The sequence below is a fragment of the Carlito syrichta genome, unplaced genomic scaffold, assembly GCF_000164805.1.
Source record: "Carlito syrichta isolate Samal-C Ts95f unplaced genomic scaffold, Tarsius_syrichta-2.0.1 Scaffold305668, whole genome shotgun sequence".
NCBI classification, from domain to species: Eukaryota; Metazoa; Chordata; class Mammalia; order Primates; family Tarsiidae; genus Carlito; species Carlito syrichta.
In genome coordinates this window covers 651,267-678,169 of record NW_007249764.1, presented here as the reverse complement: position 1 = coordinate 678,169, position 26,903 = coordinate 651,267, and the positions used below count along the sequence as shown (strand labels likewise).

At 45.5% G+C, this 26,903-nt stretch overlaps 1 protein-coding gene across 1 annotated transcript in view; it reads right to left on the bottom strand.

Moving 5' to 3' along the window:
• The window catches only part of LOC103264530 (protein FAM171A1-like), a 29,801-nt gene extending 3,358 nt beyond the window's left edge, over window positions 1-26,443 (bottom strand). Inside the window, exons 1-3 of the mRNA XM_021714559.1 lie at window positions 26,362-26,443; window positions 23,652-23,879; window positions 17,282-17,374 (exon numbers count right to left, since the gene is read on the bottom strand). Of these exons, the coding sequence (XP_021570234.1) occupies window positions 17,282-17,374; window positions 23,652-23,879; window positions 26,362-26,443 (403 nt within the window). The remainder of the gene's footprint in view (window positions 1-17,281; window positions 17,375-23,651; window positions 23,880-26,361) is intronic.
• Between the last annotated feature and the right edge of the window lie 460 nt (window positions 26,444-26,903).

Sequence of the window (26,903 nt, the reverse complement as noted above, 5' to 3'; positions counted from 1 at the left end):
AGCACTCAAATTCCCAATACGGTGTTTACAATTACAGACATTGATTAAGAGTGATGACTACGCTGTTTTCTTTTTTCTTTTTGAGTTGGAGTCTCACTCCGTCGCCCAAGCTGGAGTGCAGTGGCATGCTCACCACCACCCCAGCGTCAACCTGCTGGGCTCAGGCAATTCTTCTGCCTCAGCCTTCCAAGTAGCAGGATCTACAGGCTAATTTTTTTTATTTATTATAGAGACAAGGTCTTGCCAAGTTGCCCAGGCTGGTCTCGAACCTCTGGGCTCAGGCAATCCCCTCACCTCAGCCTCCCAAAGTGCTGGGATTGCAGGCTTGAGTCACCGTGCTTGGCCGACTATGTTGTTTTCAGCTTTGCTTGGTCACCAGCATCCCATGACTGCTACTGGGAACATTCACACATTTCAGAGACCAGCCTTGGCCAGAGGCTGCTCCCTGAGGGAGGGGGCAGGAAGAAGTCAGGTACAGGGGGCAACAGTCCATGTCCAGATAATACCACACTAGCAGGTAGGTGGTCAAAACCTCCCTGTGCCTGTATTTCTCTCCTTACAACTCTGGAGCCTCTCTCTGGACCAGACATCACCTTTATGACAGTCCAAGGACACCCCCTTTGGGTCCCTTTCCAGTCCCCTCTGTGGCCTCCTCTGTTTCTGTCACATTCGTTGAACTCAAGCCATCTCACAAAGACATGTGTGGTCCAGGCGCTCCCTCTAGGCTGAACTTTCTTGGATGCCTTTTATAAAACAGGAGGTGAGTAACTGGGCAAAGCCAAGCTGTATGCAGACTGACCCCAGGTCGGCACCTAGCTGGCGAGGTATGGGGGTCTCTGTGCTGAAGGGTGTCCACACTCTCAGACCCCCAGGGTGCGTGTGAGTGTGCTGTGAGGTGGATACCTTCCTTGCTAGGTCTCCAGGAAGGTCTGATTCTTTCTAGGGCAATTCACCAGTTCTTTCAACAGAAAAGAAGTTCAATGTTACCTTCCAAAGACCTTCTCTCTTCCCTCTCAAGTAATGGAATGATTTTCAAGTAAAACAAACTCCTCTAAAATCAATAGTCCTGGGTCTTTGTGTTCTTCTTCCCCAGGCTTTTCAGATGGCATAATTTATTCAAGAGCTATTGGAAGTGGGGCACAGAAAAAATTAATGAGTTCGGAGAACGAAGGCTGTCCCTCCAGGTGAGGGTTTTATAGATTGTGCTCCATTTTGTCAGAGAGGCTAGAGGTTAGGATGATTTCAAAGTACTTCTCCACATTCCCTGAAGCGATGTGTTTCTCCTAGGCCTGCACACTTCAAGTGAAAATCAACATTTTTTTCCCCAATAATGTTTACTTAAGATGACTACTATGCATCTATCTGATAACACGTTATTGACATATTTTATTATATTTTAAAAATTTAATCAATTATTATTATTATTATTTTTTTGAGACAAGGTCTTGCTCTGTTACTCAGGATGATCTTGAACTCCTGGCCTTAAGTGATCCTCCCACCTCAGCCTCCCGAGTCACTGGGATTACAGGCGTGACCCAAGGAACCTGGCTAAATAACTGACATATTAATTCCATCATCATCCATATATAAAAATTAAAGGGAGAAGAAACATTTTGGAAAACAGGTGCCAGAGAGGGAAGAGAAATGAGTAACAAATCACCAAGGCACCTTAATCTCTAACCAGAATCTTCTTAACATGCTACAAAATGGATCAGACGTTTCAGGTTTAAAAGCTTTCTCAGAATAATCAGTTGATGTAAAGTCCTGGAAAATTAAGTGAAATTCAATAAAATGTCCCTGGGAAGTACAAGAACTTACTCGCCTAGCAGGACTGAACCCAGAACAGCCTCTGATTTTGAGTTTTATGCTGTGGCTAGTCCAAAGTGTGGGAGAAACGGAAGGGGACAGAGTAGAAAACGATTCAGGACCCCAGAGTCCCAAATCTCTCACCAGAAGGACTGGGGACCACTCTGGCGACAAAGGCTTTGGACCTGAATGGAGGTGGAAGGCTCACGTCTACAATCTTTCTCTGATAAGGAATTATCACATGTCTTCTGGCTGGTGGCCTTTCGTTTCTCTGATCTTTCAGCTACTTGTGTCATGCCAGAATGGTGATCATGACTGAGCTGACTTAGAGTTCTGCCGAAAGAGGATTCCAAAGCCACTTCAAAGCCTGGACACTCTTTGCAGAGTTGAAAAGGCAGAGAGAGCAAACAGAGAGAAAGAGAAAGAGATGGATGAAGGAATGAGCTGGCTGGCCACGGTTGGTGGAGGGCTGGCACTCCCCACCTACATGCTCCCTGTGGCAGTTTAACAGGGTATCTCCCCTTCCCTCCCAGATGCCCTGCATGGGTGAGTGGGGCTGATATCTCCGCCAGGGCAGCAAGGCCAGCTGCTCCCCCAACTTCATGTCCCAGGGGTACGTGGGACAAGCAGAGGGGGAAAAACCCTTAGCTTTGATCTTATACTTAAAAAAAAAAAATGAGAATTTCAATGATAAGGATTTCTCTGAATTGAACCTATTTAGCCCACCAAAGGAGAGCTCAGAGAAGGTGCTCAAGGCAATAGGGAACAGCAGAAAGGCTCAAGGAGACCCATGCACTAAAACGCAATCCTGCCAGAGTACAGATGGAATTGCCTGATGCGCTGGTGTCAGGTAACACACAGTTTCAGTACACTTGAACTTGTGGAAAGAGATCTGCAGCTTTGGTGCCATTCTCCCAGGCAGGGCTAACACTTCCTGTCACTTCTAAAATCCACATATGAAGATTAAAACCCACAAGCCCCCGCCTGAAGAGAGAAGAGATTCAGATTACCTGTTCCATTTCCGTCTAATCCTCGTAAATAAGGAAAACTGTCCACCTCCGAGGGGGAGCTGGCCGCCGTGAGAAACGCAGTCAGGTCACTGTAGCTGGTGTTCTCCGGCAACCTCAGAGCCCTTCTCTGGAAATGAACACGAGGCTGTGGCCGGGCACCTGCAGAGATTAACCTCCGAGTTACCTCCCCAAGGAGCAGTTTCTGTTTTTAGTGACACCAGGAAGGGCCTCTCTCAGGTTTCAGCCCGCCTCCCCTACCTCGCTGCTTCCCACAGGCCTTCCATCCCCCATGCGTGCAGGACACAGAGATGTGACAACATGCTATTATAGGGAGAGAAATAATAGCCCATTGTCACATTTGTTTTGACACAGGATGTTATTTAGGTTTTTAACAAAAAAGCTTTTTCCAAGTTCTATTTGCCAGCAGTGTTTTCGCCACCCGGCATTTGTCTGTGGATCTGGGTAACATTTTGGGAAAGTCTGTGTAACTGAATCAAGTAGATGACAGTTACTCTCTTTACATGGAACAAGGTAAGAGATAATCTTTGATACTGCAACAAACCCATCTTTAATCTCCCTAGTAAAACCTGGTTCAACACCAGAGACCAAATTGAAGCAAAGCAAGGGAACTGAACATGCAGCCTTGAAAACAACTGCAAACAAGAACGCACCAGAACTGCAAAGAAGAATTTACCAGAATAGTAAACAAGAACCCACCAGCAAAGGACCCTCTCCCTTATTTAGGAGCTGTCATCCGGCATCCAGGCTATTCTGCAGGGCTCCTTCCTAACTTGTGACAGATTATATTACAGGTTTTATGGTGAGACTTTTGAAATGATGCTTCTTCACCAAACTCAACTCCTCTGTACAGAAGGATGGATTATGCTGACAGGTCCCAGGAAGATGCCTTGGGCCATCACCTGCAGTTTAACTTCGCTTTTTTTTTTTTTTTAGTTGGAGTCTCTCTCCATCGCTGAGGCAGCAATGTAGTGGCACAGCTCACCACAGCTTCAACCACCTAGGCTCAGGCAATCTTCCCACTTCAGCCTCCCGACCATGCCTGGCTAATTTTTGTTTGTTTTTGTAGAGATGAGGTCTTTCTATGTTTTCCAGGCTGGTCTCAAATTTGCTGGGCTTAAACAACCCTCCCACCTCAGCCTCCCAAAGTGCTGGGATTACAGGCGTTAGCCACCATGCCCAGTCTTGACTTTCCATCTCAGAGGGCAGTCCAGAAAAGGAAGCAAAGAAGCATGCCATGTATGTGGCAAAATGGGAGACATGGGCTTGGAGCAGACTGCTCCCAGCTGGGTGTAGAGTGCTCACGGGAGCCTGAGGAGTTTGAACTCTTGGGCAGACAGGAAGGAGGCAGGAGCAAGACACGAGTACTCTATACAATCAAGGGAAAGAAGACCAGACTAAGAACAAAAAAACGTTAAAAGATACAAATCCACAGAAGCTAGTGCATCACTGGGGGTTTGCTTTAGGGCTAAAGACAGGACACTGATGGTCTGTACCCTGACGGACGTCTGTGTCCAGTTAGCAGAGGTGGCTAGATTTAGATAGGACTGTCATGACTTTGGGCACCTGCTCCAGGGGCTGTAAGCCTCGGCCTGTGTTTCACAGAGTGGAGAACCAGCCAATGGAGAAGTCTCATTGGTGATTTTTAGGAGGTAGAGGAAGCATCATAACTCTCTACCAGGGAAGTGGCACATAGCTCAGACAGCCTGCCCTGGACCTAAGTCTGGGTAAGTCCCCTGGGCTTTTGTGGCCTCACTTGTTGCAGGAAAGACTTGGACTAGTGGGTTCTTTGAGCTCTAAAACCCTTTTATTCTAGAACGTAACTAGACAGGTTTGCAGTCCCCTTACAAGTTCTCTGATTTAAAAGAAACCCTGGGTGGGTAAAGCCCCCCAAATCAGGGCACAGGTGTTATCCCAAGACAGCTACGCGTTATGAGCACAGGGAGAACAGGTTGTGCCTCAAGCCTGGGGCAGGATGATGATTTTCGTTGTAATGATCTTCTTGCCTGGTTTGTGCAAAAGTACTTAGCACTTTCACATTTCGTGACTGTTGCTGCAGCATTAGGTAAAATCAGGTTCAGGTTTCACGATCAAAACAACATCTGGGCCGGGCATGGTGGCGCACGCCAGTACTCCCAGCTACTGAGAAGGCTGAGGCCGGAGGATTACCTGAGCCCGGAAGGTAAAGGCTACAGTGAGCTGTGATGGTGCCACTGCACTCCAGCCTGGGTGACAGAGTGAGACCCCAAATCAAAAAAGAAAGAAAAAAAAAAAGAGAAAGTCAAAGTCAGCCCTCTCTTTTTCTCATCTCCTCACTGCCAAGGACATCATAACACTCATTGCTTCTGTTTTGTTTTTTTTTCTCAAAGATAAGGAAATACATGTTTTCTACTGAATTTAAGTCTAAATTAATGCTGCTGGTGTTATTCATCTAACAAGACCCTGGATTTCACATGGCAGAGAAGTGAAGGCCTCTGCTCTATGAAGTAAAGAATGGTGTGTCTAAATGTTAGCAGTGCAAAGAGTGCGCTTGTCCTCTCGAGGGTCAAGGCAGGAAGCAGAATCCAGGTCGGTTACCCAGAACAGGGGTACATGTGCGTTCCTCCAGGCATTAGGAAGAGACCCTGTGACACAGGCAGGCTGAGATCTATGTGAAGGTGCCTTTTGGGGGTGAGAAACATAAACCTCCTCTGAACACCCCGAGGAGGGGAGTGTTGCTGACAGATGAGCAGAGACTCATCCTGAACCAGGACCCGCAACTAGCCTGGCCTTAATGGGGACTGGTTTCGGACTCAGAGAACCATGAACCAAGGCCGCTGTTCCCAGTTCTCAGGGCCCCGGCATCTCAGCCCCATCCCCTCCCTTCGGTGCCTCCTCCCATCCTGGAGCAGATCAAGTGTTTCCATGTCACGCGTTTCACAGGAGCCAGATCTCTCCTTCCTCCCCACCTCTGCTCTGCATCTCTTCCTGTTGCTCCTTCTTTTTTTTGTGCAGGAGAATTTGGTCTCTGGTGAGACATCTGGGGCAGAGAGGAGGCTGTGCTGGGGCAGGTATGTAAGAAAGGGATGCGGCCAGCCGGTGGATGTGACACATGTTGTATGTGGAAAACAAGCAACACCTATGGCGGGTGAAACGACTGAAGAAACATCTGGGGAATTCAAGGGTACACACTATTCTAAGCCACAGCATAAATGAGACCTAAAGTGGGTGTGTGTGGGGTTGGGGGAGCCGTGAACATTCTCAAGCCTACCTTTGGGTATGAAAGCTGCATTTCAGAAAGGGTTGTGACTGGGTAGGAATAGGAGTCTGGACAGGGAGATGTCTGTAGGACTCCTTCTCATCACCTTAAATGTTTGGATCCTACTTTTCTGAAAATACAGGGACCACCACTTCCTCTTGCTGCACTTCAAAATCTCTTCTTCCCACTTCTGTTCTACCCCTATCCTAATAAGCAAATTGCTTGCTTGCTTGCTGCAAGACTTGGCTCAACCAACAGTTCTTGCCATCGTCAGCCATCTTTCTGTACAGGTTTTTCCTCCCCAATCAACAAATATACTCATTTCTTCCCCGTCTAGAAAAAGAACAATCAAACGTTACTTTAGCTCTGCTATCCCCATCAGCAAACGCCTTCTCTCCTTCCACCCAAGCTCCAGTGATGTGGCTTTTGCCCACAACACATGCTGCTCTTGGAGATGTCGACTGTATAATCTGCAAACCCCATGACCATGGCTCAGCCTTCATCCTTGCTGACCTCTTCACAATGGTCCACATTGTTGGCCACCCACACCCACGAACCCCCTCCTCCTTGCATGCATGGGCCTGTACTCTGGTCCTCTCCTGAGTCTGCCTGCTGTTGCTTTTGCAAGCACTTTCTTTCACCTTCTACTCCCAGATGACACAGTCCTTAGAGGGCTGCCATCCATTGCCTCTGCAGTTTTTGTGCTCTCTTTGTGGGCTCCCTCTACTGCCACAGCTTTGGCTGCCACTGTGCCCTTCAGCATTGGACTCTGTTTTAAGCTCCACACTTGCATTTCTTGCTGCTTTCTAGAAATGTCTACCCTGATGCCCATCTGATGCTCTAAAGCCATCATCTACCTTCTTTCTCACCTAAAAGTACCCCATTCTTCCCAACACCCAGTTTTGGTTCCAGGTCACCATCATCATATTCCCTGTTATCTTGTACATTTGCTCAAGGGCCAAGAATGGCCAATCTTCTCTTATCAACATTTGTTGTATCAACTTATCCTCTCTTTCTGCACTCAGCAGCCTATGTTACCTGATGCTACCACTTGTCACACTGTGAATGTCTGCTAACTGGTCCCTCTGTTTCAGCCTTACCCCTACTTTTCTACTTTTTAATCTAGGAACACCTTGGTTGTTCTAAGACGCTATGCTGATCATGTCCTTTCCCTGCCCAGAAACCATCGATGGATCTCTCTCACTTACCAAATTACCAACAATGACAAAAACAAGAACAAAAATGAGTAGACCAATACAGACCCAGACTACCACTACACCTCTCCTCTAAGTGAGAGGCTTTAGAATTTACAAAGTTCTTATATAATGGTATTTAATATTTACAACTACCTTGTGAAGAAAAAACTCTCTCCTCTCTTTATGGGTGAGGAACTATAGCCCAAAGAGAAAAAGGGACTTGCCCAAATTCATGCTGCTTGTAAGAGGCAGACATGAATTCTTTTCATTCCAACTCTGTATCCCTTCCTAGTACTCCATGCCTACTTCAAAACAAACAAACAAAAATAATCCTCTACTTATTGCCAATCAGTCCTCACCCTATGGTCAGACAGGACTGTGCAACTCTGTTTCCACATAGATGCTCACTCTCTTCCCATTATCCTACACATTGTCCGAAATGCATGTCAAATGTCACCTTGTCTGTGTAGGCTTTCTTGATCCCAATCCAAGCTCTAAGTATTATTTGTATCTCTCTAATAGCATTGTGACTTGCATTATGTTTGTGTATTTGTTCATCTTCCTAACTGAAGGTGTCATGAACATGGGTGGCAGAATCACTTAGTCTTGGGTTTAAATCCTTCTTCTACCACCTTCTGGTTGGGTGACTTTGGGTTTCAAGTTCTTTATTTTTAAAAATGGGTATAAATCATGCCTGTCTTATAATATGGCTACTGTGATATTAGGTCAGAACACATGTGTAGGGCATCTAGCAATGCCTCCTTGATCAGTATTACTTTCTCAGATCTTCTTCCCTTTTAGACTGAAGCTCCCTAGAAGCAGGTATTCTGTGACATGTATCGCACTATACCCTGTATTCAGCTGGTGCTCAACAATAATTACTGAATTGAACATGAAGATGATTTATACTTGGCAACTCACTATGTCCCAATAATGCTGTGTCTTAATTCTGACTAAATCAGGGTTCCTTGATCTCAGTACCTCTTACATTTTGGGCCAGGCAATTTTTTGCAGGGGTTGGGCTGTCCTGGGCATTGTAGCATGTTTAATTGCATCCCTGTCCTCTACCCACTAGATGTCAGTAGCAGCCCCCAAGCTGTGACAACCAAAACATCTCCAGATGTAGCTAAACATCCCTGGGGGGTAAAATCGCCCTCAATTGAGAACTGCCACACTATATCTTCTGAGCATCCTCACAATAGTCTACAACACACACTGAGAGTCTCTCTGTAGCGGGTATAGGACAGGCAGAGAAGAAAAGGACAAAGCCTTTGTTTTCCTGGAATTCAAGAATAGAGAAGGCATCACTCTCCTTCTATCTATACCTCTGCCTTTTCCTCTGTCTAAATCTCTGTCTCTCTCTTCTCTTTCCTGATGAACAGAAAAGCTTAAAATAATTGCTAACACTAAGTTTTTGGAGGGCAGGATGAAGAAGACTTCCAAGTAAATTTCCGAAGTTGAAGTTTAAAGAAATCCAGTGGTTGCCATGAGACGGGAGAAAACTGAAGCAAGCAAGGGTTGCAGATGTTTTTTGTTTTCTGACCCAGGGCTCTTTTCCAAGATGCCTTTTAGCCTCTTAAATGGATCAGTGAAGACTTTGGCTATTAATCTAGGGGGTAAGTGGTACTTTCTCCTTCTCCCTGAATCAGAGTCAAAGGAATCTCTTCTTAGAGCATCATCGCCTCTTGGGTTTCTCACACCCTCCTTTTCTTGCATGCCTAACTCCTTAAAACATCAATGAAAATTTTTCAAAAGAGTCAAGAAGGCAGTCATGGAAATAGCTTAAATATCATCATGTCTTAAGTGCTAGAACCAGAGAGAAGTGATAAAAGTACAAGATAAACTTCAAGAAAGAGTAACCAGTTGCCCAGGGGAAAAGCAGCTCCCAAGGTGATATCTGTGAACCATGTCGTGAAGGTTGAGAGGCAGAGAAGAGACAGCATCTGTGAAGATGCAGAGATATGGGTCGGTCTGGCATGCATGGGGATGTTGAGGAAGTCCGTGTGAGTCACACACAGGCTGCGTGGGGTCCTGGCACAGAGGCAGTGGCTTAGGAAGGGCGTGGTGTGCCCAGATCAACAGTTTGGACTTGTGTGGGCAGCAGGGGAGAGTCAGCGGGAGTTAACAGTATGGGAATGAAAGAACCCCAATTGTTTTTGCCCAGTTCTGACAGAAGGTGGGAAATGGCCAAGATGGAGAGAGTTTAAGGTCAGAGCGATCAGCCAGGATTCTGCTAGGAAATGGCTCAGAGGAGAAATGATAAAATTCCAACTAAAGGTGGTGGCACTGGGAGACATCGTGGAAGAAGCAGCAGGTGTGGAAAGCTATTTTTGGAACAGAAGATGAGCAGGGTAGGAAAAACCTATGGAGGAGATGGAGAAGCAATGAATAGAGGGATGGGTAGAGATGATGAAGACATCCAAGAAGGTGGCACGGGTAAGGGTTGTGAAGCCGGGGTGAGTCAGGAAAGACAAAGACTAAGAAGTGAAGACTGAGACACAGTTGCTGGATCTGGCAACTCTGACTCAGCAAGAGAACGTTAAGAACAGCATGAGGCCAGATAAAGGGAGTAGATGGACTTGCGCATGAGAGGAGATGTCTCCAGGATCTGGGAGGGAGACGAAATGAGAAGACTGTGTCTTGAAGGAGAAATGGGCTTTCAGAGGGGTTTCTCTTCGAACGGCAAAGCCTTCAGTGATAATGAGAGCTGAGAAAGAACCCGAAAAGAAAGACAAAAGATTCAGCACAAATGGAAGGAGGTGGAGAAGAGGAGCTAAGGAATGGGGTCTAGTGTGCATGTGCAGGGCTCATGGTGGGGCAGAGAAACAGCGGGAGAAAGAGGACCATGTCCTCTCAGGAAAGGGGGCAGAAAGAAGACCACGGAAGGCATGCTACCCTGATGGCCTGCTTTTTTCTCCTTCCTTCCTCCCTCTTTCCTTCCCTCCCTCCCTCCCTTCCTTCCTTCCTTTTAAACAGAGACAGGGTCTCGCTGTGTTGCCCAGTCTGGACCACAGTGGCATGATCATAGCTTACCAGAGCCTTGAACTCCTAGGTGCAACTGATCCTTCTGCCTCAGCCTCCCAGGTAGCTGGGACTACAGGCATGTGCCACCACGTCCAGCTAAGATGGCCTATTATGGGGGGGGGTAGGGAGTGTGTAGAATGTGGTGGTAAAGGCTTCTAGCAGCTGCCCTGGGGAACAGAAAAAGGGCTGTCTTGGAAACAGCAAGGAGACCCAGCAGAGAAGGAAACCACTGACTGGGGTGGTGCCAGTGGGCCTAATGACAGAGTGGCTATAAGAAGTTGGGGGCATCTTTACTGTGCCTTCTATTTACTGTCATCACAACTGAGTCATTCCTCCAGAGACAGCATGACAATCTCCTAGAGGCTACAGGAGCCAGAGCTGCAGACTGGCTTCCATAGTCTTGTCCAGCATTCCCACGACACCAAACATCTCCATTCATCCCTTACCATGAATAATCCTAGGATAAACTACTGAATTGACCACCAGACCCTTCCCCACAAGATTTTGGTGTGAATATGATCTTTAGCAAAGTACAAAACACTCTCAGAGAAAATGATTCTTATGTGTTAATTTATGAGTGACTTCTCTTTCCATTCTCTTCTCTCATGGACCAGTCTGAAAGCAATTTGCCTGCGTTTTGGGACAATGGGCACATTTTCGGATACAGCCTGTGCTGAGGAAAATCTCTTTACTGAGCAATTACTAAGTTGGCTTTTCCCCTTCATATAGTTATCCTACAATGGTTCCAGGCTTTGTTTATAAAGCAATGTCAACAACAATGACACAGTAACTTTCCTTCTTTACAAAATGCAAGGGCTGTTGAGTGGTAAGGCTCATTCCATTGGAACATGCATTTATTGTGCAGCCCATATTCACACGCATACACTACAGAATCCTACCTAGTGTGATGAGAGGATCATTCAATTGTTGTACATGGTCAGAATGTACATAGATACCACAGTCTATCTACAGAGAAGAAAGCAAATGGGCAGATTTTGTTTTGTTTTGTTCTTTTCTGAGTTGGAGTCTCACTCCGTTGCCCAGGCTGGAGTGCTGTGTCACGCTCATGGCCACCCCAGCGTCAATCTGCTGGGCTCCGGTGATCCTCCAGGCTCAGCCTTCCAAGTAGCCGGAACTACAGGCACGCACTACCATGCCCGGCTAATTTTTGATTTATTGTAGAGACGAGGTCTCGCCAAGTTGCCTGGGCTGGTCTCGAACCTGCAGGCTCAGGCAGTCCACTCACCTCGGCTTCCCAAAGTGCTGGGATTACAGGCTGAGCCTCCAAGCCTGGCCGGGCAGTTTTAAAAAAAGATTTTTTTAAAGGAAAGTTCATTAACCACGAGTTTAGTCTCTATTTTATTTGGTTATAAACATTATATTATTATTTTATTTTTTTGAGGTGAGGTTTCACTCTGTCACCCAGCCTGGAGTGCAGTGGCATAATCGCAGCTCACTGCAGCCTGGATCTCCTGGGCTCAGGTGATCCTTCCATCTCAGCCTCCAGAGTAGCTGCTAATATTGACTCGTGCCACCATGCCTGGATAATTTTTTGATTTTTTTTTTGTACAGATGAAATCTTGCTATGTTGCCCAGACTGGTCTTGAACTCCTGGGCTCAAGATCCTCCTGTCTCAAACTCCCCAAGTGTTAGGATTACAGCCGTGAGCCACTGTGCCCTGCCCTGGTCGTAAACATTTTAAAGCAAAGATGTCAATGGAAGCCTGAAGCAGGAGGCTGAGGGGGACAGTGACTCCCTTTTCCCTCCTCTCTCACCTGGTCCCCACCTTCCCTCCAGTGGCCTTTCTTCAACCAAGCAATGAGGATTGGTCTAACACTGCACAGGATATGTGTGAAGTCTCATAACGGAACTGTCATCATACTACCTGCTCCTTCCCCAGGACCAGCTGACACAACACACCATCCGAGCAAAACGACCCCACTGATGCCCAGTCTGCTCCTTTCTGACCAAAAATCAAATGGCTTACTGTATTGCATGTTTGATTTTTTTTCTTCCCATGAATCAATTAAAAAAAAAATAAGTGGACTAAATGTGACCAGTTTAAGAATAAACATCTGATATATAATTTATAAACTCAAGGTTATATTGGCTTCATAGAACAGAAGTAAATAGTGGCCAAGACCATCACTTACTCATCTACAGATGGCTCGTCCTTCCAACCAGTAGGAAAACTTGAAATGTATAAAATGGTCCATTGTTATTGCCTACTGAGACAAGGAATCATACATGAAGTAGGGTAACCTAAAAGTTAGCAAAATGTCTGAATTTTTTAAAGCTGGCATGTAAATGAAGATTATAAAAAAGAAGAAATGAGCACCAGGTGCAGTGGTTCATGTCTGTAATCTCAGTACTTTGGGAGGCTGAGGTAGGAGGATTGCTTGAGGCCAGGAGTTCTAGACCAGCCTGGGCAACAAAGGGAGACCAGTCTCTACAAAAAATAAAAACATTAGCTGGGTGTGGTGGTGTGTGCCTGTAGTCCCAGCTACTCAGGAGACTAAAGCAGTAGGATTGCTTGAGCTATGGAGGCTGTAGTGAGCTATGATCATTCCACCTGGGTGACACAGTGAGATCATGTCTCTTTAAAAAAAAAAAAAAAAAAGGAAGAAATGGTTCTTAGCTAGTTCCTGGTTATGGTTATCTAAGGAGGCAGAGATGTAATAGACTAAATAAATTAATTAACTGTAAGAAAAAGCTACCTGAATGACTTACCTCCTTCGGCTTCCTGCTTCTTAGAGAAAGTGTCATTCAAGTACTTGTGTGGGAGTATGTGTGCACGTGTATGAACCATGCTTTTCTTAGCTTTCACAACAGAAAATAACTGACCATGGAGTAAGCAGTCTATGTAGAAAAATGCAAAAACCAGCTGGATTCGATTGATTTTCTGGGTATGTGTTTACTCAATCATTCAATGAACTTCCCATTGAGTACCTACCACGAGGCAGGCATACGGCCAAGCCCTGGGGGTGCTGAGATAATGACAACACAGTCCTCGACCTTTGGGGTTTTTTTGTTTTTGTTTTTGTTTTTTAGTTGGAGTCTCACTCTGTCACCCAGACTGGAGTGCAGTGGCCGCTCCCGGCCACTGCAGCCTTGACCTGCGGGGCTCCGGTGACCCTTCTTCCTCAGCCTTCTAAGTAGCTGGAACAACAGGCGCACGCTACCACACCTGGTTAATTTTTGACTTATTGTAGAGATGAGGTCTCGCCAAGTTGCCCAGGCGGGTCTCGAACCCGCGGGCTCAGGCAATCCACTCACCTCAGCCTCCCAAACGCACGGGATTACAGGCTGAGCCACTGAGCCCAGCTGACCTTTGGGGTTTTAAATTTAGTTGAAGAGGCATGGTATACCACCAAATATGGAGAGGGAGGTATCAACGAAAGATCAAGAACCCCCAGCTGGAGGGTTGTTTAATCTGTTCCTTTTGCTTATTGATAAGGATATGTGAGGCAATAAGGGAGATGGGAATTATGGGAACCCAAGGACAGGATACAGGACGCATCGAAGGTACAGAAGCTAGGACTGCCGGTTTTGGGCTCAGGATGGCTCTTGGATGACATGTCAAGAGTATGTAGGTTTCACTTTAATGCTGTGCCATGAATGTGACCCCACTAACGCCCAGTCTACTCCTTTCTGACCCACAACTGGGGTTCCTCTGCTTTTGCATCCTTTCTGTTCTCTTCTACCTGGCCCACAGGTGGCCTGGCCAGGGCACAGGCCCTGCATGTACCTCAGGACCATTCAGCCATTCTCGCCCCTCTGGGTTCTTAGTCAATCCCAGAAAAAGGAAGGAGCCAAGAACTGCTGGGTCCCATCCCCTGGCCACACTCCAGGTCCAATAGCCATGCCTAGAGGGATAGGTCACAGGACACAAGCCCATTGGCACCTGATGCTGAGAGACAAGGCAGGCAGTCCAACTCTTGTCTCCAGCAGACATTCAGGAAAGGCCTCCTGGGGTATGTGACCTTAGGCTGGTCTTCCTGTCCAGGGAAGGTCTGAAGATAGATTGGAAGATGAGGTGGGACATCCCGGGTGGAAAACAGAAAAAGAAACTCATTTGGGCTAGAACACAGCGTCTGACAGAGAAGAACACTTAGAAGGGAAGTCGAGACCAGATCCTGGAAGGCCTGGGAGAATAAGGAGACTGGTCTTCATTCTATGGGCAATGAGGAGCCATTCAAGGAAAGAAAGAACTAGAATTTGCCTCAGGAAGACTGAACTGGTAGTTTAGAACATGTGTTGGGAAGAAGAGACTCGAGGTGGAAATCTAGGATATCCTTCTAAAGTCCTGCTGCAGCCCTAACCTGGACTGAAGACGAGCCGCCCAGTGGGCTACTACAGTGGTCTAGGTAGAGATCACTGGGGCCAAATTGGGGCATGGGTGCAGCAATGCCATGGGCACACATGGGCAGAGGGAAAAAGTCCAGGGTGTGCAGGTGCAGGGTTGAGGATTGTGAGATGCTCAGGTTGCAGCTATATTCTACCCACTGAGAGGTAAGACGGGGAGAGGAAGGTCATGTACAACCACTACAGGGGATGGAAGGTGACTGCTTACAGAGGGCGCGTGACATGATGCTGGGACCCTCCAAGAATCACTTACAGTCACAAAGAGACAGCTAATGACGAGGAGGTTGGGTAGCTGCAATGGGGTCAAGTGTGCTGAAGCTCCAGACCTTGCAGTTTGAGCCTCGTCACAAACACCTTGCTAAGGACAGTACTGCCACCAAGGAGAAAGGGACAGGAAAGAGATCACACATGGAAGTTCTGTGTGTATAGATGCTGTAGCCTTGTCCCGACTTCACCAGCTACTAGAGGCCCAGGGCCAGGGGATGGTCTAGCCCTGAGTGTAAGGAGTTGGATTTTATTGTGAGTACAATGGGAACAATCACTGAAGAGCTGAAGCAAGGTGACTCAATCACTTTCACTTTGTGGAGATTATGGGTTTGAAGAGTGCAAATGTGATGGTCAATTAAAGACCTATTGCAGGCCAGGCATGGTGGCTCACACCTGTAATCCTAGTGCTTTGGGAAGTCAAGGCATGAGGACTGCTTGAAGTCAGGAGATCAAGACCAGTCTGGGCAACACAGTGAGATCTTATCTCCATAAAAAACCTTAGACACCCCAAAACCCTACTGAAGTGATCTGAGGGCCATGTGGTATCTTGGATTTGCAAGGCAGCAACACAGATGGAGAGAAGAGGCTCAGCCAATGAAGGAGATTGGAGAAGGATCTAGGCTAAATCGTACACCTGTGGCTTGACCAACTTAGGTGGATGTTTATACCACTGATTGGGACAGAAGGCAAACATATCAAGAGCTCCATGTGTGAATGTTAAGTGTGAGACACCTGTTAGGCCTTTAAGGTGAGATGTCAAATAAGCAGCTGGGTCCAGTCCCCATCTCAGGGGGAGAGAGATGGAACTGAGAGTAATCACTGGAAAGATTAATCAGAGAGTATTCAGTGTCTCAGCAGCATTGGGAGCCAGGGGCTGTCTAGAGAAAGGACCAGAAAGAAGTGTGGGCCCAGGACAGCCTCTGGAGTTTCCCGAGAAGAAACAACCAAGAGATGGGAAGAAAGAAAATCAAGGCATGATGCCATGGAAGTGAGGGAAGAAGGTTTCAAAAGAGAATGACCAGTTGTCTCTGTGAAATGCTGTGGAAAGGTCAAAGGGGCTGGATGAAGAATGTCCTTGAGATGGGTTATAAAAAGTTGTAAGTGATTCTGACAACAGTAAAACTAATAAAATAAAAATTGGAAGTTGCCAAAGCCAATGGGCTTAGGCCACAGTGTGGTTCCACTGTAAAAGGAAACTGAAGACACAATGTCATTCTCTGCTCTCTCTTAGAGGGGAATAAAGATGGACACTTATGGCTTTAACTGTGCAGATGACGTCAACATCTGTATTTCGATTCCAGTTTTCTCTCCAAACTTGAGTCAGAAATGCTACCAGACACTTTTATTTCTCTTCTTTTCAAATACGTTCTCTAAGGGAAGCGGCTGCATGTTAGATAGACTCTTTCATAAAGGAGTGAAAGAGTTCACCTCATTTTCAAATGGCACATGAATTTGGTCCTGTAGAGAATGGTGGGTGCACAATGGTATTAAAATAAAGAATAAAGTAAATAAAAAATGAATCTGACGAAACATTCAAAGAAAACACTCTCAAGTCCATGATTTAGATGGAATACAATAATCTCCATGGCACAGAAGTGCATTTCACACAAGCCTTCCCCATTCTAACCCCAGTACCAAGAAAAGAGCAAGTCAGTCGATCCTTCTATGTGAGCTTGTCTGTGAGAGCAATGGGAGTCAGAAGGGGTGAGATCGCATTTGCAGACATCATGACAGTGAGACAGATTAAAGAAACAAGGGGGCAGGAGAGAGGAAAAAGCCACATTCGCAAGCTTATTAGTCTCCGAGAGTGACCTGTCCCCTCGTAAATGGGATCTGAGCAGTGCCCTGGACTCTGATCCAAGCAAGATTAACATTTTCTTCTTTAGAGAGGAAGGGGGTGATGGGCAGCTCTTTCTTTTTCTTTTTTGTCATATACTTAAAGGATGAGTCTAAAGAAATAAGATTACCACTGACCAATAATTTAATCAAATTTCAAACGTGTTGTGTCCACACAGGGACAACAGCCATTGTGTCCTAGGTGTGGATAAATTCACTGCAACCACTGTCTGACAAGTGAGCCCCGTATAAGCTTTTAGCAGTTGGCCCAAAAGTGATCGCTGCTTCTTTTTTTTAAATATTAAACATGCCAAAATAACTAAGGGAGTCAATTTCAAATGTCTCACCATAAAAAATGATAGGTAAGCAAGGTGATAAACTTATTATGTAGCTTCACTTAACTATTCCACCTGGTATACATACATCAAAACATCACATTGTACCCCATAACTGTATATAATTTGTCAATCAAAAATAACATTAGTAGTAATTACAAAAACCAAAAAGTATATTAGACATACCTTGGAATCCTGATACTATCTGGACAATATCTTCATAAACCATTAGAGTCGCAGATCGTTCTGGAAGCAGGCCAAGACTCAGAGAAGAAAATACTACAGGAACAAAAACAGATATAAGGGAACGGTGACATTTAACTAAATGCCCACTCTGATTTTTGGGGGGAACTCTGCATTTTTTGTGTTCTCTGATTTCAAATCAATCAATAAGATAGATTTTTAGCATGATTAGCAAAAGATCTTCAAAACACCACAAAAGTATGGTGATTTTTCATATAACAACCACTTGCCCTACAAGAGTCATCTTTTTTTTTAATTTGCTAGAAGTTTTTAGTAAAGTAACTTAGCCTCTTCACATTAGGAGTATATTAAAAGTTATAATGTATATACTGTATGCATATAGAATATATAATGTTAGATATTAACATTAAGACAGGCTTTAAAAATATGTGTTTAGGTTAATAAGTGCCTCATGGCAAAAGAATATCTCCCACCCCAGTCATAGGAACTAGTAACATGATAAAAAATGTTATTTTAAAATTCTTAGGTACTTGAACTTCCAACTACAAATTTCACAAAACCTACGAGTTTCTGGGTAGAACATAAGAATTTAAGAAGAGAAAGACAAATATACATTATAAAATAATAACCACTAAAATAAACAAGACATTAAGTGCTTTGATTTCAGTAATTTATTTATGTCTCAAAACAACTCTAGGTATTAACATGCCCATTTTACAGGTAGGAAAACAGGTTCATAGATGAGGAAGTAACTTGTCCAATATTCCACAGCTAATAAATGCTGGAGCAAGGATTTGAACTCAACCACTATGTGATATAGAAAGGTTGACTGAGAGAGTAAAGCGACTTTCTGGAAAAATATCAGTAACTAGAAAGGTCAAGTGGTAAGAGTATCAATTACTTCACAGTGCTGGCTCTTAATAGTGTGATAGAGAACTGGTGAGTTGCCCTTGGATGTGATCTACTTTCACTCACCATCCACACAGTCAACTTATTTATTAGCTGCACTATACACAAGGCCCAGGGCTAGATCCTGGGTGGGACAGACACATGTCAGAAGCAGCCTGTACCTTCAAGGGTCAGGCATTAGAAGGGGACTAGGACTCACAATAAATGGTTGTATGACAAGTAGAATACAGCAAGTACCAGGAAAAAGATAAGAATGCACCTTGGTGCTGGGGAAAACAGTCTGGCAGTTCCTCAGATATTAAACACAGAGTGACCCCATGACCCAGAAATTCCACTCCTAGCTATAAATTCAAGAGAACTGAAGACATAGATTCACACAGAATCATGTCCATGAATGTTCCTAGCACCATTCTCTATAATAGCCAAAAAGTAGAAACAACTCAAATGTCTATCCACTGCTGAGTGCATAATATGTGGTATAGTCACATAAGGAATATTACTTATCCATAAAAAGGAATGAGTGCTGATCCATGCTACAGTATGAATGAACCCTGAAAAGATTATGCTGAGTGGCAGATGCCAGGCACAAAAAACCAAACCACATGTTCTATGACTCCACTTATATGCAATATCCAGAATAGGCACATCTAGAGAGACAGAGTAGTTAGTGGTTGCCAGGGACTGGGAGAGGTGGAAAACAGTCCGTGTTAATGAATGCAGAGTTCTTTTGGGGTGATGAGATATTCTGGAATTAGCCAGTGGATACCAGGGATGAGCCAGGTCTAAAGAGGGAACCCTAATTGGGTAAATCCTGCATGGTCACTTCAAAGGTAAACCTACCTTTAACAGGGACCATTTCAACTAATGGCAAAGGCACCTTATGGCCAGGAAGAAAAGACAGGACTGTCGTAACAGATGCTACCTGTAGGAAGCAGCTCACCTCCAAAACCAGGCAAGCGTTACACCCCACACCACCTAAGTGCTGATACCCAGACTGTCCTGCTCCATTCCAGAGCACCTGCAGAATCTGCAGGCATTCACTAGGCTCTGAGTATCTGCCTCTGTGCTAACCAGTGTGGGGGGCTCTGAACTCTGAAATCACCTGTGATCATTCCCCAAGAATTGTGTGACCATCACAGCACATTTTGAAACTTTTCTCACCCGGAACACTTGATACTTCCATATATAAGGAGGCTGCTCTGGCAACCAGTCTCTCAAATCTTTTTGCTTAAAGGAGAAAAAATGATTCATTTTAATGAGACTGCCATGTGGTGGCAGAGGCACTGGCAGGGGCTTCCTGGGGCAGAGGGACTAAGGATGCAATCAACCCAGTACCTAGGTGGGTGGAGGCAGCAGAGATCTCTGAGCAGAAGGCACTTTTACCCACCACAGAAGGGATGCTGAAAAATGTCCCAAAGTTCTCTCCCCACCAAGGAGACTTTTTTTTTTTTTTGAGTTGGAGTCTCATTCTGTTGCCCAGGCTGGAGTGCAGTGGCACACTCATGGCCACCCCAGAGTCAACCTGCTGGGCTCCAGTGATCCTTCTGCCTCAGCCTTCCAAGTAGCCAGAACTACAGGCATTCACTACCACGCTCAGCTAATTTTTGTTTTTTTATTGTAGAGATGAGGTCTTGCCAAGTTGCCCGGACTCAGGCAATTCACTTGCCTCAGCCTCCCAAAGTGCTGGGATTACAGGCCGAGCCACTGAGGCCAGCCCGTTTGTTTTTTGACATACAGAGAGAAAGGAACATCTCAGTCTACCTGGGAAAGGCAGGAAGATTTCTTGGAGTAGAAAACAGTCCAGCTGGACTTTATGGAACAGAAGACAAGTCTGCCAAGGAATAATGGTCGATGAATAACTTCGCAGATGACACGGAGAAGGTAAAATGCCAGAATCCTTCAGAGGATAACACATTTCCCAGGGTGACAGACCACGAGATTTGGAAGGGAGAGGTAGCTGGGGGAGAAGGCACTGTGTGTCATTTGTATTTCATCCTGAGGCCACAGAAGGGCTTCAGGCAGATGTATGACGTAAGTGCACATATTTTAAGACACTAATGTGTAGCAATGTAGCAGGTAGTCTGAAGGAAAAGACTAATCTGGCCGGAGGCTGCTGCCATAGCCCTAGACCATTGCCAAGGACCTGGCCTAGGGCAAAGGCTTTAGAGTTGGCAACGATTAAGATGCAGAATGAGACTGGGTGCAGTGGCTCAAGCCTGTAATCCCAGCACTTTGGGAAGCCAAGGTGGGAGGATTGCCTGAGCTCAGTGGTTCGAGATAAGCTTGGGCAACTTGGTGAGACCTTGTCTCTACAATAAATCAAAAAACTAGCCGGGTGTAGTAGCTCATGCCTGTAGTTCCAGCTACTTGGAAAGCTGAGACAGAAGGATCACCTGAGTCCAGCAGATCGAGGCTGTGGTGGCCATGAGTGTGCCACTGCACTCCAGCATGGGAGACAGAGTGAGACTCCTACTCAAGAAAAAAAAAAAGATGTAGAATGAATGATAGTCTTTAGTGGATGGATGACTTTTTTCATATTTTAAAAAAAAAATTTTTTTTGGAGTCTGTGTCTTACTCTCTCACCCTTGTTGGCATATGGTGGTGCCATCATAGCTCACTGTAGCTGTGACCACCTGGGTTCAGGTGATCTTCCTGCTTCAGCCTTCCAAGTAGCTAGGACTACAGGTGCATATCACCACACCTGGCTATATTTTTAAATTTTTTTGTAGAGATGGTGTCTCACTATGTTGCCTAGGCTGGTCTCAAATTCTTGGCCTCAACTGATCTTCCTGCCCCTGCCTCCCAAGCAGCTGGGACTGTATGTGTGTGTGATTTCACTACTTTCAGCAGCCCCATGTGAAGTGCTGAAGGACTGTCTAGCATTCCTAAGCATGAGGCGGCTGTGATGTGCCTTATGGAGAAAATCTGTGTTCAATAGCTCTGTTCAGGCATGAATGGTGGTGCTGTGGGCCGAGAGTTTAATGTGAATGTATCGACAATATATAGAAAATGAGGTGCCTTTAAACAGAAACACACATAAAACAAAGGTATGGATTGATCATTTGATGAAACTGCTGTGACCAGAGGCTCACAGGAGCCCAGCCCTGTATTTCCCTTGGAGCAGGGGTTTGGTATGTGCTAACTCTGTGTTCGGCAACACAAGCGACCATAAAGACTGTGAATACTGAGAAACAACTGGATTTTGTTGTGACTGTTCTCCCCAAACAGGCAGATACTGTCTAGACTTTCCTGGGTTATTTCCAGTGACTTCTCAGCATGGAAAACTGGAGGTCAAATGTTTCCTTCAGATGCTTCCCGGTAAAGCCACCTTTCCGATTGTGCTGACCTTGCTGAGGTCCTGCCTCAGGCCCACAGAGGTTCTACTCTGGCTCAGCTCAGAGTTTGGACTGTCACCTTAACACTGCCGATGACCCAAACTAAACCTGTAGCCCACACCTCTCCCTTGAACCCCAAGTTCACTGGGCACTAAAGGCCAAATAAGCTCCCTTGGTGTCCCAGAGACAGTCTAAACCAAACACACTCTACACTAAGCTTATCATCACCTACGACCCCAACACCTGTTCTTCCCTCCTCCCATTTCCTGGCCTCCATCCCTCCTTGCCTGAGCCTGAAGCTTGGGGACAGGGAAGCACACGTGGAGGGAGGAAGGGAACAAAGAAACTTCTTTAATCCACTCCGTCAGTTGAACCAACTTTAGGAAATGGTGGTATGGTTGGTCCCCCAACTGCATGGCTTTCCCCTGTGAGGACCGTCCATTTTACCAGCAGCCAGAAACCAAAGGCTCCATTTGCATTCCTTCCATCCACTTTCCCCACACCTCTGGCCAGGCTATTCTTCGAGGCCATTTGGCTTTTGCCTGCTAAATAGTTCTCATGTTTATCACCTTTTCTCTAAGACTTTCCTAAATGATCTCCTCCACACTGAATCTTATATCAAATCCACTTCCATGGCTCACAAAGTAGTGCTCTCAACTTTGGTGAACATTGTTATCCATAAGTATCTGGCAGTGGCGGCTGGGGGAGGGGGCTGCTTGCTAAAATGCAGACTCCTGAACCCACCTCCCCAGATTGACTGGTTGAATCCTAGGAAATGTATTTTTATGAGCACCTTCAGATGCTGATATCTGTTCTCAAGGCTCAGCTCCCTGCTTATTCCCCCTCCAGAAAACCCTCCTTCACTCACCTAGGCTGGCGACACATCCTCCCTCCGTCCCCTATAAGTACATCTATCCACAGGTCTATCGGAACACTTCCCCTGTGAGATGGAAATTGCTTCTGGGGCTGACTTCATAACCAAACTATAAACTTTCTAGGGGCTCGATCTGTGTCTCTAGACCTGTACTCTCAGCATCCAGGACAGTGCCAGGTACACAGTAGGTACTTAATAAAAGTGAATTGAACTAAAGGGATTCTATGAATTTGGGTAGACACTGGGACTTTATAAGACAGAGAAAACACTTTCAGGAACAGTCACATATTTCCAGAGGCAGCAGAGTCTCCGAGGGAAGGTGACAAGTTGTATTCTGGGACAGAGATGAATACTAACATGGTATTTTGCCAGGCACTGTGTGTGGTGCTATACAGTTATTGAGCACCTATTGTGTTTTAGGTGCTGTGAGGTCGTTGACATATGTAAATAATTTTTAATCAAAACTACTCTGCAAAGGTAGTCTTAGCTCGATTTTACAGAGATTGGCATTGAAGCATGGGCTCAATCACAGATTGGTGATCAGAATCCAGGACAGTCAGTTTCCAAGGCTACACATCCCTAGACCCCAGCAGCACCCTCTCTCAACTCTCAGCCCAGCCTTGTTGCTCACCCGACCCTGGTGCTGACAGAGAATATGTTCCAGGTACTAGATGAGCCTGAGTGAGAGGACAGAAGCGGGTTCCACCTGTTGCCCCCACCCATCCCTAGCTGATCTGTGTCAGGAACAAACAGTTCTTGCTCCTTTTAGGAGACAGGCTGCTTTGAAGTGGTAACCAGCAGGAAGGGGGAAAGAGAAAGCCTCTCAGCTACTTCTGTATCTTTGGACATCCTTGCTCTTGGGCCTCTACCATGACCACCGAGGCAGAGACCCATGAAGCAGAAGAAGGAGGCTGTGTCTTGAAGCCCTGCCCAGACCTCCCCTACCAGTCATAGTCAATAAGGTATCAACAGAGCATTGGGAAAATGAGCAGAAACTCGAAAGTTTGGGAATCCACTGTGTGCATATAATTGGGGAGAGCCCCACCCAGCTTCACACTTTGACCCTCACTTGTCTTTGTGTAAGGGAACCCCGAAAAGTAAAACAGAGAGTAAGTATCCATATTTCACTGATGGTCTGACGTGCACTTTCCAAACCATTTCTGGGTCTGACTCCACCCTGACTCGTCTATACCACGCTCTCTGTGCTGGAGAAAGATGACGGAGAGTGCCTTACCAGGCAGCCGGATCGGCTTCCATGGGGCGGAGTTTGGCACATAGGCATGCTTCGAGGCTGTGACGATCAACTGGCTGCCCAGTTTATACTGGAACTTGATAAAGGCGACACCATCAGCTCCTGAGGTGCCAGAGGCAATGGAGACCTGGTTGGTGAAGATCTCAATGAGCGCATCCGCCACGGGCTGATGGGTGCTGGCGTCGCTGATGTGTACTTTCAGGGTGACCTCTGGAAATAAAACACAACACAGAGCAGCTGCTGTGAGTCAGGAAGCATCCACGTACATGCTGCTATGACTGTGATGGACCATGCTAAGAACATTTAGCTCTACATGTTAAATGTGGATACATTTAACCAAGGACATTTTCTTTTTAGAGGTCTCTTTTTACTTCACATAATTTCGTATTTTTTTCAAAACCATGACTGCTGGAGCTGCTGTAGGGACACGGTGGGGTGTGAGATCTGTCGCTGCTTTCTTAACAGTCCTGGTAAACAAGGTCAGAAGTCACCTAGGACTGCTATGTTGGTAATCAAAAAGACTAGACTGGTGGGGTACAGTGTCTCATGCCTATAATCCCAGCACTTTGATGGCTGAGGCAGGAGGATTGCTTGAGTCCAGGAGTTTGAGACCAACTTGGGCAATACAGTGAGACTTCATCTCTATTAAAAATAAATAAATAGGCCAGGCTCGGTGGCTCAGCCTGTAATTCCAGGACTTTGGGAGGCCAAGGCAAGTGGATTACCTGAGCCCATGGGTTCAAGACCTGCCTGGACAATTTGGTGAGACCTCGTCTCTACAATTAAAAAAAAATTAGTAAGGTGTGGTAGCGTGTGCCTGTAGGTCCAACTACTTGGAAGGCTGAGGCAGAAGGATCGCCGGAGCCCAGCAGGTCGAGGCTGGGGTGGCTGTGAGTGTGGCACTGCATTCTAGCCTCGGCGACAGAGTGAGACTCCGATTCAAATAAATAAATAAATAAATAAATAGCCAGGTATGGTGGTGTGTGCCTGAAGTCCCAGTCAACTCGGAGGCCTGAGACAGGATGATCCCCTGAGCCTAGGAGGTTGAGGCTGCGGCGAGCCGCGATCGTGCCACTGCATTCCAACCTGGGTGACAGAGTGAGACCCCAACTCAAAAAACAAAAACCAAAACAAACTAGATTGAAAAACAGTATAAAATGTCTTTAAAAGGGATGACGCACAGAGTAGGACAGGAGAAGCTTAGAAGAAGAAAAAAATAAAAAGCAAACATTTGAAAAGAGATGAAGCTGAGTTAGGAACACTGACAAAAAGACATGACAGACATGGGAAAGGGAAAGATCCACATTTTAAAAACATTAAAAACATTAAAACGGAATGGCTACTTTTTATTTACTCAGGCCAGCTTTCACTCCCTACCTGGAGTTTTAACTGCACACAGTGATTGTGCTATTCCAATGATGATGCTTGCGAGCATTCCGAGACAATGCTGGTGTGGACCCGGGTCAGGGCTCAAAGAAGGGAGTTGGGAAAGAGAAATATATAAAACATAAGGGATGAAGAGGCGGGAAAGAGAGATATATAAAACACAAGGGATGAGGAGGCAACCCTCTCAAGGACTATTAGAACCCTCACATCCAAAGTTCTGTCCTACGCCAGAGCAACCACACTGAGATGAATTTCTTTTGGTCCAAGAACCTCCACACAGGTAACTTGCCAACTATTTGTCTCATGATACAAAAGCAACCTTTTCAATACTGCACATTTCAGTTATCAATCCTTTTCTCATCCATTTTGTCACATACTGATTTAATAAATTTCTTGAGTAGGTGACCTCAGATAATCTGTGGTCAGGAATCGCAGACCTAGGTACACAGATGTGCACCAAATAAATTCTACAGTATGTTTTAGAAAGAAAAGATAAATGCTACAGAAGCTGACCTTGGCTACTTCAATCCTATAGGAGGAGAAAACTAATACCAAAAAAAAGGGATAAATCAACATCATGAACATCAAGACTATAACAAAACACTTTGAGTCAATCTACTCCAATCTTAGCAGTACTACCTCATTATAAACTTGCAGGACACACACACATTTTCTAATTTAACTTGGTCTTCCTCGGTCTCCAAGTAGTATACTGAATTATAACATAAATTAAGTCAGCTTGCATTAATAGCCACATAGCAGAAAGCCTGTACTGATGACTTATGTAATTTTATGCTAATGCAACATTTACTCACAATAGGGATCACAAGGTTTCTGATCTCTCTCCGCTGTTTGCTGAGAAGGCAAAAACTGCTGAGATCTGGGGAAAAATTATGAATAGACAGAGGAAGAGGGAGTTTCTCCTCTAATCAATGTCCTAGATTCTACCACTTGAATTTCTTCTCATATGGGAGCCTAGTTTAAGTTCTGCAATTAAATACTTTGAAAGAGATTTAGTTCCTTCTTTTGGTATGATAAGAGCACAAAATGTCAGTATGGTTGGGTAACTCTTACAGACCACTGGGGTATTATTTTCACAGAATGATGCTTAGAATTAGACTCTTCATTCAAAAGCAAACAAAACTATTCTTACTCAATGATCACCAAGGGAGTAGGCTTAAGACTAGGTGAGCCACTAGTTACTAGCACCAGACCTAAATAGTCATGAAGACATACAAAAATTCTTTGGTTTGTCAGAGAGTATAAAGGGCCCTGCTGAGTTGGGACTCCTGAAAATTCTGCTAACCCGAAACTGGGACACCAATCTTTTGCTCCTTCCCCTGCACATTCATCACCAAGTCCTGCTCATTTGGATACGAACGCTCCATCTTAAGGCAAGCCATTCTGTGTCCTTGTTAACACTGCCCTGTTTTCGGGCCCCGCCATCCATCACTCAGATTGCCGCTTGCTGTCTTCACAAAGACTGTCACATTCTTCAGATCTGAGCCCTAAGGTCCCACTGAGGCTAGAGGGAGCTATCCAGAATACTCAGCTTACTGTCTCCCTTGGACCCTTTGGTGTCCTCTTATGTAGCAGAGGGTGGTAATTGTAGGCTGTCTCTGCAGTCAGATGTAGCTTGTGGCTTGTTTTTGTACAGCCCATGAAAATGACCTGGGATTTGAATTTCAGTGCCCACAAATAAAGTTTTATTGGAACACAGCCACACTCATCATTTGCATATTATCTGTGGGCTCATTTTACATTACAACGGCTGAATTCAGAAGTTACCACAAAACTAGGCACTTCTGGCCCTTTGAAGAAAAGGGCTGTCACCCCTGGGGGATAAGA